Here is a 15599-nt window from a genome sequence, read left to right on the forward strand (position 1 = left end):
AAGCATGGGCCAAATCAGCCAATACCTAGTTTATCCCCTGCTGGGGTCATGGGTGTTCAATAAAAGGGAGAATTGAGTGGTAGATTAAGTCCTTGGGTCAGAATGTTATTCCATTTGACAATCCTACTATTGTTTCCAGCTATATCTATTGGCACTGCAGTCATTCCAGTTGCCAGTTTACCCTGCCACCTTAGTTTTACAACTAGTGGTTTGTGGCCACTATCCACATGATCAAGGTTCAAAAACATCTCTCACCCCAGTCAATCACCAGGCCATAGTCCATCCTCGACAAGCGTACAAAGCCAAAGAAGGTATCCTTCCTTGGCCAATCTTCGATACGCCTTCCATTGCAGACCCTAACATGTAAATCATGGAGAATCTACACAGTCTCCAACGCAGGTTTCTGTGCCCGGACAGGAAAACTTGATTCCGCAGAAGGGATCACCCAGGCAACGTCCACTTCCTCCCAGTTCTCCAAGAGGCTTGAACAGGAGGTTGCAGTCTTCTCCAACAATATGGAAGGGACCAGGCAACTTACTGGACACCAAATCGTGCAATAAAGCCAGAGTCCCCATTTGGTTAGTGCTGTAAGGCCGGTTATATACATTGAAGATAAGAATGGTCAATCCTTCCAAGTCACTGCCCCGGATCAATTGCAGATCTGCAGAGTTTCTCACTCATTGACACTTCCCAGCCAGACCCTGCTGCCACTAGAGTCGACCACCCCACCACACCCCTCCCCCCAATCCCACCCTCCACGGTCTTCCTCCGGAACCTTTGACAAACACCTTTAAGCCCTGCATCTCAATGGGTGCCACTGCCCATGTTTCCTGAAAGCATATGAACTCATGTGGGCATACCAAGGCCAACCAGTCAGGGTCCAGAAAAGCACTTGCGCCTCCTGAACCAGCCACAGGTGAAGGGGCGGGCGAATCCACCTCATCCACGTCTTCTCCCTCATCAGGAAGGACCTAGCCTGGATTGGCTGGTGTTGGCCCCCAGTTGGAGACTGCCATTTGTTAGGGGTGGAAGGTCTCAGGGATATTATCAACCCTGGGGAGAATACATTCTGGTTTCTACTGCCAATAGTCCCTCCATCAACCTGGGATCCTCAGATTTGATGTATACACCCTGCCTAGGTGCCATAATCACATAACCAGCATGGACAATATCCTCCGATAAGAGGTGCAACCCCTCACGTGGCATATTCAGTGAATACTCTTAATGAGGGTATCCTAATTTCCATCGGCCCCTGAACTTAATTTGGGCATATTACACAAAGGTGAGACTACACAATACATCTGCTTGGTTATTAGGTAACCCACCTTTTGATATAGGTATACTACACAAGTTGTTAGTGTGACTGAGCAGCCAGGCCTATCGCAACAGGAGTAAATGTGAGCTGTACAAATGAAATCTGTAAATCCAAGTAGCCAAACACTTACACTCAAGGTTTCAGGTAGTTATTTAACGTCAGTTTTAAATAAGCATACTTTAAGGTAAGATTGTAACAATAGAAACAAACTTACTTTTCAGAATCAAACAAGCCAGTGAATAATCTTTGGATATGCTTCACACACACTTGTACACATGGAGGGGACTTCAATCACAAGGCTAGTATTTGCATTTATATATTACACTGTTACACTTGTAGATTCAGAGTTGTAAAAAGGAAAGGTTGATTGAAGTAAAATGCTTCGCACAGTTTCAGTAAATGTGAGGACAACTAAATCCTCCAATGAAGTCTAGATAAGCCTTTCCCAGCAGTACCAGTATACAACAAGCTACCACCTATGAGGGAGAAGCAATAGCAAAGTTAATGTATTTAGAAGAGTGCCTTTAGGGAGCCAGGACAGCCAAAGTCATTTGGCACACAGTCTATGGATCTGATGCACTTCTAGGATCAGAGTCTTGCACAAAGTTTGAGTTCAGAAAAATCACTTGTAGGTCACAAACTGTTAAACTTGTGGGAAGGGAGTTGAAATAAACGAGGAGTCAATGCAATTCCCAAGTGAGAAGAGCATGGCTAAAGGTAATAAGGCAAGTACCCCAAGCCTAAACAGTACCTCTGGTTAGAAGGGTGGTCCAGCTGGATTCAGTCTTGCTACAGCAGTGCAGACCCTGGTTCCTGAGCCTCAGTCGTGGGGACAAGAGGGAGGGAGTCTGGTGGGCTCCTGCAGCAATACTTGGGAGGTCGTTGGCAGCCATGGGCTCTTTTTGGTTCAGCTGCACTTTGCAGTTTCAGCACCGATGTGGATTTTGGAGACCAGTTGGACTACGCTCCCTTGGTCCTACACTGGATCAAGCGGTCCTGCTTCTGGAGGGCCTTGGAGGTTTCCTGGAGCTTCTAGCTGGATTTGTTACAACATCTGCCATGTACTCCACTACGGACACTAGACCCTTGGTATTTGGCTCACAGCAACAGAACGACAGCAAGTCTGGGATGGTGGTCCAGTGGAGTTTGTCCCACTAACCCAAGGGGAGAAGTCGTTCCGTCTGAGTTTCTCCGTCGAGGTGAAAAAGGAGGTCGGCACAGCAGCAGGGCTTCACTGGGCAAATTCAGAGGTTCAGGAGGTTGTAGCAAGCTTCGTTCAGTTTCTTCATTGGATGTTTCTTCCTGTGGTCGACTAGCTGTAGTCCCAAAGCACTCACCTTTTAAGCAGGTTTCTCCCATTCATGCACAGCTGGGGTGGCTGCCCTAAAAGGACAGCCAGCCAATCATGACTAGTTGCATTCAAGCATTCCTAAAGACTAAGGACAGGTGTGTGTCGGGAGCCTCCCTCACATCCTGTCCTTCCAGACACTGGAACCAGAGGCAGGTTTCAGGGCAGAAGCCAGCCAAGGGCATGATAAAGAAAGGGCTCAAACCAGTCAGTAAACCCCAAGAAAGACCACAAACAGAAAATGGCGAAAAAAGAATTCATGGGCCATTTTGACAAAATGGTCACCCATGGGTGCTGTACTGCAGCTGAGGGTTCAGCCTGCGGTAGAAAATCCCAATGGAATGAAAAAGTAAACCACTGCCACCAGCCATATAAAGTAGTGAGGCTAACAAAAATGTTACAGGAGAACGTAGAATAAGGGCATACTAGGTAACCAACCAGCACATCACATGGTGTGTGCTGGACCTACAAAAAGAAAAGGTAGTTAAGGGCAATTTCACTTCACTGTTCTTGGAAACTGTAGTGGACACAAGAAAGGGGTCTTTAAACTTATGATAAATGTAAAGGATCTTAGTGACACTGCACTGAAGGTGCCGTGGGTCACCATACAAAAAGCAGATGTCAGAAAAAACTGAAAAACCACAATCTAAATCAGGTAAAACATGAGGGGGACTATGATTAAATTAAAACCAGCAAAAGGGCTGGGGGTCTCAAAGTTTCAAGGGAATTAGCACAGAAATTTAAATGCTCTCCAACATTAGTTACTGAAATTGACTGGTTACCAACTGGGGCAGTATGTACTTATATTGCTCACCTGTCAACCAGTACTGCCCGTTATATTTGAGCAACCAACTGGGAGGCAGGCAATGGCTAGTGGATCCTCTACATGTGGATTCTGCAGGCCACCTGGTATGTGAGCTAGGTTTGTCTTTTGCACAAGCTACCGCACACTCGTCCCCCATTCAATTATGCCTGTTAATTGCATTCTATTTTTTGGACTGCACAAATGGAATTAACATTTTGTTGGACTGGCACTTCCACCCACTCACCATCCAAATCAGACAGAAACCTTGATTTGTGCAAGTAAAACATTAACTTCCTGTATGGGGTCAAAGAGCTTATACACCCTTTTCGAACCCACCCCAGGAAAAACGGCAGAATGGGCCTTACATTTAACCCTACTTCTCCCCGATAAATGTCAACTATTAACAGGGACAGTATACCAATATAAAGTTATTCAGTGGGGAAAGAACACCGCTTGGTGAAAAATGATCACAATGCTAACATCCTCCGGTAAGAGGACGACTCTCCTCCTAATCTGAATGTGAGCACAAACCCTCCTGAAGTAAAACTGCATACTTTGTTTTGATGAATGCATCCCCGCTACTCTCTAGCAGTGCACCCAGCTATCCATTTTCCAGCAGTCCCACCCTCCCGTGACAGAGCAGAACTCCAATCTCCCGTCTCACTGGAGTCCCACCCACCCCCCCACTCTACCAAAGGAAGTGGGAATCCGTTGTATCTCCTTCTCTCGTCCCATCCTTTGGGAAGAGAATTTCCATCTTCATACTCTGTCGGAAGCCAACGAGCGAACCCAGTGTTGGAAGCTCCGAGATTGGGAATTCTCCTGCAACAGTGAAACACAAAATAAAATTCTACAACAGACAAAATCCAAAAGCAAGCAACATTGCAGTTATGATCCGAGGTCCACAATTCTAATGCTAATTACATCAGATTTTTAAAAGCTGCTTGGAAGGATAATTTGGGATTTAAAAAAAAGTGGACATTGAGACTCAGCACTAAAATGACATTGTTGTAACTCATACAATTCATTGGAATGCAATGTTGAAAAATTGTAAAGTTGCATTAAAACGTAGGTTTTTACTGAAATATCAAGACATTTGATTAACTGTACTGGTCTTCTGTGCTGCTAGAGATACTGGAATTGTAACCAGCCATTCTCTGTGCTAATGTGGAGTCATTTCCCGGGACAATCAAAGGACATACAGCTCACATGCATGCAATTGACACTGTAGATCCAAATGTGGTCCCGTTTTCTATGAGATTGCAGAAGGCCATAATGTTAGACAGGGAGGATGAGGCTTAAAAGGTTCAAGGACCCTTAATATTCACCGACAGATGCATTCCAATAGGACAGGTAATTGGCACAGCATGAATAATTCGTAACCTCAAGAATAGCTATCCTATCACTTGCCGGTCGTTCGCGTCAGTTGCTCTGGATATCTAGATTTAAAGTTTCAAAACTTTTCTTCCTCCGTGGAGGAAGGGAAATCCAGGGTCACATCTTTTCCCAATCACTAAGGCCATCTGTACTTCAATTCACCCACATAAGAGGCTCTCCAGTAGGAGACTCCCGAGCAGGGTCTGAGTTTGGAAACTCCACCTCAGACTTCCAGAAAGCATTGTAAATTCAGATCAATGCTTCGCTCTTCGGCTCCTTAGCCCTGTACCTTTTGATTCATTTCTAGCAGTGGTCATCAGGGCCAGGATGTGAGGAGCTCTTCAGTGTTCCATATAAATGATACACTGATTCATCCATAAAAGGAAAAAAGCAAATCACAGGCAAAGGACCACCACCATATAGGGGCTCTCTGTGGATGGTGTAGTCACCAGAAGATATTCTGCTGTGCTTGCAAGTACGCTTCATTTCAACTATATGAGATTGGCTTAGCTGTACCGATTACATGGGTTACATGAAAGTGGCAGGCAGCCTTTTAATCCAAAAATAGATCTCTAAAGTCAGAGTCCACCATCAAGATGCAGAGGAATTCCAATGAGCCCATGTTATCATATAGGCGTAGGAGAACCAACCCTTCCAGAAGTATATTAGTGAATGGTGTAGGTTGAGAATAATGTGGTCAAGGGTATAATGTTAGGGGGGGGGCCAAGGGTGTCTGCTGCCTCAAGTTTTGTGGCACACCATTTTGACCCCCTCATTTGGCAGGGGCCCCTTTCCTTTGGATGCCAAAGCCCCCCTGGACAGTTTCAGCAAAGTTACTCTACTGAATGTGGTAATTGTTTCCAGTGGCAAGATTTATGCTGCAGATATTTTCCTTTACTCAGTTATGTGCTAGAACCCAAAGATTATAATCAGATAACCCAGTGTCTCCTGGACAGTCCAATGAAGTGTTTTACAAAAGGAATAATTGCTATGAAGGTTAACACAGGGCTGCTGCCAATCAAAGATGTTGGTATGTGACAAGCAGGCTGATAGCCAATGGAGAGTTGACGGTGTAGAGAGTGGACGGTGTAATCGATGCATATGAAATAAACTGTGATAATGGATACCTGTTATTGCATTCCCCAGTGATGGTCCTGTATCGGCTGTTGCGGCAGACCATGGGCAGAGATTGATAGGCACACCCAGTGACCTTGGAGATCGTGTGTAGCTGTTCGGCAGTTAGTATATCTGGAAGAGGACCAAATAAAACCATGTTACATCAGTGATAATCTTAATTCCGGCACCTTCTATAAGCACAAGACTTCCGACTCATTCCATCCATGTGCATTCTTGTTTGACACTGCCTAATCATGGTTTATGTATTTTTTATAAAAATTATTAATGAACCTCACCTTTAATTTGATGCTTTACTGGTGATACTAAATTGTCTTCTGGCTATCCAGAAGACACTCTGAAGAGGTCGGTCTAGCTAAAATTAACAGTGTAGTAATTCCTCCGAGTTTTAAAAAGGACTAAGCTGGGGTTACCTCTTCGCAAGGTATCTGGCAAATAAATTTAAACTATCGGGAGTTGAGAAATGTTCTGGAAATCCAGTCCTGCCTGTATGGAGCAATCCTACATTGGTATTACGCATTCTCTTACTACTTGAGAAAGTAGCTGTTTGCTGAATGCCTTTACCCCTGAGCTTATAACCAATATGGTTATATTTTTCTGTAGTCCACCACACATTGTGTATTAGGTCTCCAGATTCTAGCGCCCACGAATTCGCACAGATGCATTCCAATAGGACAGGGAATTGGCACAGCATATATAAATTTGTAACCTCAATATGCATTGCAACTACTCCAATTATTGGAACAATTTGGTTGGGATGTAGATTCGCAACACTGGATTTTAAGGCTTTATGCAGGTTCATTGAGCATGAAGCAACAGACCATAGAAAAAACTAAAGATTGTTGCCTTACTTTCTACACATTACAACGCTGAAATAAGTGTTCAATTATATCTTGCGCAACAATGTTGATATAGATATATATCTATATACACAGACGGGTGGCCATAAGGGGAAAATTATGCACCTTCATTGGCCAACCTCTTTATGGGGTTCTTTGAGGACACTTCTGTATATTCAGAACACACTCTTACTTCAATGAGGTTTCTCATTTGGCAAGGTAACTAATTTGATTGAATTTGTTTTCTCAATGACGATGATTGCAGTATTCAGTTCACAGGTAATGTACAAGTGAAATGTACATTCTGGATGTACATTAATATATCAAAGATGGCATGATCATGTCTTCAACAGTCAAGAAACTACAGAAGTAACCCCAGTAAGTTTTGGCAAGTATCTGTCAAACCAAGTGTGATCAAGAATATACCACTCCGTGAATACCATTAGGGGCAGAAGAAACTGTTGGGACTTACTAGAATTTGAAAAAGAATGTAATGTATTGGATGGTAGATTTAGCGAACAAGGGTATAAGAGATACACTTTCAGGAGCCAAAAGAAAGAGTGCCTGTCTAAATCAAAATGATTTACTTGAACCTAAACCAGAACATGTTTTAGAGCTTCAAAAAAGGTGTGAATGATATTAAGCAGAAAAATATCAAATTTCATGAACACTGGCATATTCTCTCATTGGATCCAGATATCAAATTATATGAAAAGACATCAGGTTGTATTTACTAGAGCGCCTACACTTCCAAGTCCATCTGGTCTAAATGGAAACAAGACTGCAAAGAGTTGGTTGCATAATAATCTAAAGGGATTTTATAAATGTGGAACGTGCAATATGTGCCAATATACGCAGGAATGTAAAAGCATCAAGATCATCATGAAAGAAGAACTGAAGATCTGTAGTGTATACTATATTGTGTCTGCTGCGGTCTATACTACATTACTAGCAGAATTCATGAGCTCAGAATTTGCATAAGGGAACATCTGAGTGCCTTGAATAAAGATCATCCTAGGTTGCCCCTCTGTCCACTGGCAGGAATGTCAAATTCACAACAAGGCTGACATACGATTCAGATAAGAGGCCCCAGAGAGGGATACAGAAAAAGATTTCAGAAAGACTGAAGCTAAAGCAATCTGTACATATCTGACTGTTGGAGGGCCTCAACAAACCATGAGATGGGGCATTTATGAATTAGGATTCAACAGTTTGATATAATCACTGACTGCTGAACTATTGTCTGGTAGTTATGCTGTTACAGCTTGATGCATTTGTATTGTAACATACAATATATTTTGCATCCAATTGATGCAGGAATAAGTGATATATCTTCGTGATATCCGAATTCAGATATAGTACTTGACACTGTATATAATATCTTATTACCAATGGGTGTATTTCAGAAGTCATGTATGACAATTAGATATACATGGGACACTTTGCATCTCATTTTTGCCTGAGATTTTAGGGTTATCAGAATTCAGTTATAGTATTTAACGAAAACCAAGTATACAATGGACAACGACTAGGTAGTAGGTCTCAATGTATATCTACATGATGTAAATGCTTGAAGGTTGGTTCAATTAGATTAATACTTTGATTATACCAGTTAAAATGAAATGCTTTAGGTATCTAGTCATTTAGCTAACACTGTGGGATGCAGCCAGCGCCATCACAATCATGATTAGTATATAGAAACTGCAGGCCTGTTATTAGGGAATACCTATTTCTTGACATTAGATTTTACATTTGGGGTGCCATGAGTAATCATGGTGGGAGAAGGACTGGTATTTGGGCACCTTAAGTTACCTCCTAGTAGGTAGCACACTACGGTGCATGCATGTATTGTTGTGGCATCAGGTGCAGTCATAGGAAGGTGCAAGTTATGCAAGTGCACATTTACCAGGTGACTGGGGCCTTTGTTTTTTTTATATATATATATAAAAAGTATTGCCAAGGTGCACGCTTGCAGAGCACGTTTGATGTTCCAACAAGGAAGTGCATTTCCAATTTACACTTGTCACAAGAAGGCTTGCAGGTAAATTAGCAGCAACCTCGTTGGATTTGAATTGCACTTTATGCTGGATTTAGGCAACATCATAAGACTGCTTCGGTAACATTACTAAACGTTGAATGAGCCTACTAACGTTAGAGCTTGTAGGGTGCGCACAACGCACAGAACTTGTGTGGTTTTATGGCAATGTTTTGTGACGGACGCTCAGCGTCTGACATCACAACCCTGTGGCATCAGCGTAGCATTGACAAAATGGTGGCGCTTTTCCCTATGAATCTAACGCAGCACAGCCTGTAATTGCGAGGGATGGAGCAAAGGAGCTCTACGATATTAGTAGACTCTAGGCACAGAGCATTTAAAAGGATTGGGAAAATGATGTGGTATTCATTTAATTTGTGAACATTAGGTGCTTATAATTGGGTTTCAAAGCCCCCATAGGGCAACAGGAAGGGATCATGGGATTGAAACCATGCATACACTGGAGGATAAAGACAAGACTTGAGTATTCAGAACGTGCAAGTGCAGATAGAAGCGGGGGTGGTGGGGTGAGTTGAGTGTCCATGCTCGTGGGTGAATAGCAGATGTAACTGTCCAGAAGTGCTAGGGAGCATTGAGCTGCAATAAGTAGGCAAGTGCAGGCCTAGAGTGGCAGCAGCCAGTGGGTGCCAAGGCGTGTGCTGTGTGTAGGCAAAGGGGGGGATTGGGTGTGGGATACCAGGGCTCCAAAGGACACAAGGGTCCTGGTCACCAATCACCGTGACAGATTAGCAGAGGTGGGAAGAGGAAGTGAAAACAAAGTCTTGAGGAGTTCCGGCTCAAGATGAAGAGGAAAGGGGAGGCTGTATTTTAGAAAGCGCACGTTGCAGATAGCCTGGTCCCCAGCCAGAGACAGTCTTGTTGATGCAGAGGCATTTGAATTGAATCCGTGCAGCAGCCGGTAGGAGATGCGGTCCCTAGGCTTGAGGCCAAGAATAGATCTTGCTGCCCTATTCTGGATTAAGCAGGGGCGGGGTCGCAGAGATGAAGAGGGTAGATTCAGGAGAAGGCTATTGCAGTAGTCAAGCCTAGAGAGAACTAGGGCTCAGGTAATAAGTAATCTAATTATAAAGAAGGTCATTGAAGGGTTACATAATAGCTTGGTATGTCACAAATTTGCATTCCGGACCTTACCAGAACAAATAGTAAACATTTTTTTTTGCTAGGATATAATGGGCACAGAATAAGGGATGGTTACTCTGTACTGCAGAGCTAAATGACACTGCAATACGGATCTATGACTACAGACCTAAACACTGAAAATCTTTGAATTTACCTAGAAATTAAAAGGAATTCACCATGTTGGCTGTAATAGGTGATGGTTCAGCTGGTTATTGATTTTTCTGTATTAAGGGTCAATCTTTTTGATTGACCTACAGGTTGTAGGTGTTCTGGACAAGCCAGTTAAATTGCATGTCACAAGATGGAACTTTGTAAAACCACATTGTGAGCATCTAGGCTCCTATATACAGGTAATGTGTACCGACACTGACGAGCCTTGTGGGCTTGTTACATATTGTTTATCAAGCATAGGTTTGTATGGCATTTGAAATATTTTCAAATTATATGGTTACAGGACACTTGAAGACTCATTGCCTCCACCGAGTATTGCAGGTTTTAAAAATTAACCACAACCGACAATTTGGATTTTAGCATTTGCTCAGTTAAGTGTAGTCAATTAATGTGTAGTCAATGTAATATGTTACCATACTTGGAAAGCTGGTACAGCAAGGTAGCAGGTGTTTCTTTCAATGTTAGTATCAATATGAGGAGGTACCTAGTGGAGTAATTTGAAGATTTGCCTTGTATGCTACAGCATTGGGACTGTCCCCTGTCCCAATTAGTATGGGACATTTACATGAGGTCTTTTAAGGGTTGTGATGGGGCGACGCATGAACACATGGTGAGGATATAGAAGACACGGTGATGAGCACTGTTTTTTGGTAATTCTGGTTATTATGAAATTAGATTTTAGGAATAAACTAAATGGTAGCTTTTGATGCATATTTTGTTTCCCCTACATCGTAAAAACCCACTTTGGTTCCTTGATGTGCTCGCTAATTAATCTAAATCTGGATACAACAATCAATCTGGTACATGCTCACACTAATATCTGGTAATGTATCGAATATTATGCTCATGTATTATTTGTTTCACTGTAATTTCTTTGTTATTGAGACTTTAGCCCCAGAGAAGGCTAGTGATTTCAGGTTGAAACGCTTTGGCTACCCATTAAGGCTAATCATTAATGCATCAAGTTTCCTATGATTTCCTTTGAATATTTTTGCATACAAAAGCTCTTGTAAAAGTGGACACATGCAATAAGGAAGAAGCACTTTGGCCTCCTATTTAGAAAAGTTTCTTTTAAGTGAACCTTGGGCTTGTGTCACTTGCCGGACTACTGCAGTCTCAATATCCTATTCGTTCGACAAACATTTTTATTGTTTGTCCTTCAGTTCGTTGGAGTTGTAGCCCCATTCCTTTAGATATACTGAAAAGAGGTTCACTGGTTGCTCTGACCAGTTTTACTGGCTGAAAGTGATCAGTATTTTGCCAGAGACACTCATTAGTCTCTTACCAGTGATATTGTAGGATCCCTTGTAGGAGTGCTTCACTTTCTCCTTCAACACTTGGAATGTGGTCTCCATATAATCTGCTGCCCGGATGGCAGTCCTGCTGCCTGCCACAGGCTGCTTGAAGAGAGCCATGATGTCAGATGGTGACAAGACCTCCTGCTTAAGTTTGTTCTTCAAACTGAAAGAATATTTAAAAAAAAAGCAATTTAGAGTTGAACGAGTGTTTCTAAATTCATATTAAATGTTTTCCATGAACAGTGCTGAAACAGAACAGTGTGACGCCCATATGATCCCAACTGTGGGTAGCAGATGTGCTTTTATTGGTTCATATATAAAATCCTTGTACATGTAGTGACAGCATTGCAAGCTTCCCACAAAGCCTTTAGATTGAAATACCTGCATGTTTGCTTGGGTTGGGGGGAGGGGGAAGCACTAGTTGAGCGGTCATAATGGAGTTCACTGCAATCTTATCTGCTGATCAGGAGTGTAGCTGTAACCACCACTAAACTAGTACACATGAAATGAGAAGCCAGAGCCATGCAGAAGGCCAGGGAAGGAGTAGGAGGTAGATACTGCAGGATTGGCCAGCTCCTTGCAGAGGCCACAGAGATGCAGGCTTGAATATGGACCCTCTTCTGGGAGAAGATGGAGTCTTCTGCCTTTGGAGCAGGCAGGCCAGATTGAATCCAAGTGGGGCGCTTCAGATTCATCCTCTGACAGCTACTGAGCACTTTGTTTCAGAACGGCCAGGCTTTAGGCAGATCCTCATGACAGGGGCAAGGATATCCAGAGTTTTAGAGATGGAAAGATGGAGGTTGGAAAGGGCTGTCAGGGGAGTCAAGCCACAGGAGTAGGTGGGGAGAGAAAGTGGCGGCAAAGGCGGCCACAGACACTTGCTTCATAAGTCGAGGAAGGGGGCAGTGCCGGGTGGGCCTTTGCCAAGGGGACAGGAAGCTTAAAGTGAGAAGAAAGGAAGTTGTCAGTCCAGGAGAAAGGAGTAGTGAGAGGATTATAGATGGAGGTGTCTGAAGAGATGAGAACATCCAAGGTGTGTCCAGCAGAGTGGAGTCAGAGGGTAGAATGGAGCAGGAGTTGCATATGTTGCGGAAAAGCCCAAAGGAGTCTGGGGAGCCCAGGTTGATTTTGTGCTCCCAAGGAGGAGCTGGTGGTAGGTAGAGGGAAGGACAGAAGTGAGGTCAGCCCATTCCAAGATGAAGAGGGTGACTAGGCCAAGGTCAGGCCAGGATAAAGGGCTTACAGGCCAAGCATTCAAAGGAGAAATAGGTCTGAGTGGGGATGATGGAAGCAGGGATCCACTCAGGAAAGGTCAAGGCCACTCTGCATCTTGTATCCCTCCGGGAGGAGTGTCAAAACTCTAGGCAGAACTGTCCTTCAACCATGTCTCGGAAAGAGTTGAGAACATCCAGGAGAAGTTGGCAGAGGTCAGTGAGTGTTTGATAGCAGAGCAGGTTGCCACCTTTGAAAGGCTTCTGGGGAGAGGAGAACCAAACAGAAGTGGCAGAGGGGTCAGAGAGGTGGTAGGAGGAAGTGGCAGATGTGCTAGAGGTATTGGATGGCAAGGAAGCAAGGTGATGGAGGAGGGTGGTGGCAGGGGAGCGGTAGCTGGCAAGGGAGCCAGAGTGGGGGTAGACTGCAAGCAAACCAGAGATGTGAAGGCTGAGGGTGACCGAGGGACCAGAGGTAGTACATGACTTAGAAGCCAGAGCAGTAGAAAGGTGGCAGAGGATCCATGATAGTGGTAGGACCAGCAGGAAAAGGATGGAAGTCAATGAGGTAGGCACCTGTCAAGTAGGAGATTGGGTTGAGGGCCGTGGGCCATGACGGTGCCTTTAGAATAATGGTGACTCTGGAGGACAAGGAGGTCAAGAGGACCTCCCACCTGGTGCCACCATTAATAGGAGAGAGAAGTGCAAACATTTGAAGGTCCGTAGTTTGGGAGAAGGAACAGGATGTTGCGAGTGTCTGCAGGACGTACAGGCATGGGTTGTCAGGCATGGAAAGGCCTGGATTGGAGATCAGGTGTCCTCTTTGAGCTCCTTACTTCCATTCTTCGTGATAAGAGTAGGATAGAAGATGAAAAGCGAAGATGGGGGAAATTGAGATCACCATAGTGGGAATAAAGGAAAGAAAGGGCAGGCGAGAGGAGAAGACAGGAAACTGAACAAAGCTAAGCCACACAGGGTGCACAAGAGTGGCTTGAGGGAAGAAAAAGGGGGTAAATAGTTATGGGCAACAGAGTGCAGACAGACAATTAAACAATGGTAGCAACAGGCAGTGAAGGAACAGTTTTGGGAGCCAACCAGGCTCTGCTCAACCTAACATGAAAAGGCCCACAGGGCAACAGTAGTGATCCATAATAAGCACCTCAGGAGAGCTCATTTTGGCAGGTCGGTTGGGGGATTGTGCAACAGGCATTTTTAAAATGCCTTTGTTGTACAACCATCCCCCCCCCCCCCCCAATCGCCAAAATCAGCTGAACTGACCAAAACAAAAGCACACAGCAATCTCCATCCTTCATACAAGCACCCATCATCATACAAACATCCACACAAAAAAACAATGCACCTTCTGCAGGGGCCTGCGCGTGGGTGCTGAAATGCTCCAGGTTGTTCTGTCCATTGTGTGAGGAGGCGCAGGAGCTCCCCCTCGCACATAAACATGAAATGCTCCAGCCAACATTTCCAATGAGTTATGCAAGGCTGGCGAAGCAAAATGCACCCCAGCCTTGCATGGCCCAGTGAGCATGTGCGGCTGGGGAACTAAACTGTCAAAAGGGAAACAGGTTTCCCTTTGACAGCCAGCACAGGAGCACGCCCTCAGCTGGAAAAAGCAGTTGAGGGAGTGCTCTGTGTTTGACTGGGCTGGCTCCTCAGCTCCTCTATAATGGATGAGGGGGCCACTGGGTGAACGCCCCCTCGCCCATTATGGATGAGCCGCCAGGCTTGGACTGGCCTATAGGGCAATGCCCATACCAAAAATGCAAAATGCTATTGTAGGCCAGTCAAAACGGGCCACTTTTCAGCCCATGTGGGCCAGTTGGAGTTACTTCACTATGCAGTTAGTTGACCATTGGTGCCGAATTATTACAATCTGCTTACATTTTAACAAAAAAACACCCCCTCGGGTACTATTCAAACAGTCTGACTAAAGGAATATCCATTTGCAACTGTGGGCTGCTTTCATTGGTGCCCGAGATAGTTTCACAGAAGCAGTTAAGAGAAGACGAGGAGAAATCAAACCCCAAATATTTAATCTGCCAATGTAATATCAGCTGCACTGCCACTCTTGACCCCAAGCCAGGCAAAGTTGGAGTATCTTGGTCTACGAGTACAGTTATTTCTGTGTAGGTTTCTGGGTTTGCATATGGTTATGCAGATTCAATGGGTCTGGACTTGGGGGGGAGAAGCAGCCTGGACATGTGGCCTGTGACCACCTTCACCAGTAGAGGCTTTAGTTGCATATATTGATTGATGCCTGGACGGAGGTAGAGCAAGCAAGATGCAAACACAGATACAAGGGTATAGCAAGGGGAAGAGGAAATGCAGGGTTCCAGCACCACCACCACCCACAAGCATCGTGGCCTGTAGGGACGATGGAAGATTTCCCAAGGAGCCGATAGCACTGAAAGGCTGGTACACGCGGCAATTCCATTGAGTGTGAATGCAATCATGCGTGTGGTGTCTGGCATTGTGAAAAAAGTGCACTGAAAAAAGCTAACTGCAACGCTGGGTGCTGTATAGTCTTATAAGTTGCCGCTAATGTGGATTTGGAGCGTCTCCTGTAGCAGGGATGCCATCAGCATCCGTAACCATCAGGGACGTCGCTGGAGGCTGGAACACATCGGCTGCCTGGCACTATGATGACTTGAAGATTGTGTGCGGAGTGGGAAGGAGGCGGGGCTGCGGATGGCAGGGCATTGGGACAGTTTAAGCCGAAGGAGGACAGGCGCAGTTCTTTTTTGACCCATAGGACAGTGATTAAGCATTTCACTGTATAATTCTAGTGAGTGGGCAGTTTTGTGTGACCCATAGGCCGTGACTGGGCACTTCATTGTACAACTATTGTGGGGTAACAGTTCTTGAGCCAGAGGACAGTGACTTCGCATTCACCGTATAAATCTAGAGAATGGGC

General features: G+C 44.5%; 1 protein-coding gene across 1 annotated transcript in view; it reads right to left on the minus strand.

Moving 5' to 3' along the window:
* LOC138488099 (myeloperoxidase-like) overlaps positions 1-15599 on the minus strand; it is a 106228-nt gene that overhangs the window by 50434 nt on the left and 40195 nt on the right. Inside the window, exons 4-6 of the mRNA XM_069614854.1 lie at positions 11450-11625; positions 5973-6093; positions 4161-4290 (exon numbers count right to left, since the gene is read on the minus strand). Coding sequence (XP_069470955.1) covers positions 4161-4290; positions 5973-6093; positions 11450-11625 — 427 coding nt within the window. The remainder of the gene's footprint in view (positions 1-4160; positions 4291-5972; positions 6094-11449; positions 11626-15599) is intronic.

This window comes from Ambystoma mexicanum, chromosome 9 (assembly GCF_040938575.1).
Source record: "Ambystoma mexicanum isolate Mex_15411 chromosome 9, UKY_AmexF1_1, whole genome shotgun sequence".
NCBI classification, from domain to species: Eukaryota; Metazoa; Chordata; class Amphibia; order Caudata; family Ambystomatidae; genus Ambystoma; species Ambystoma mexicanum.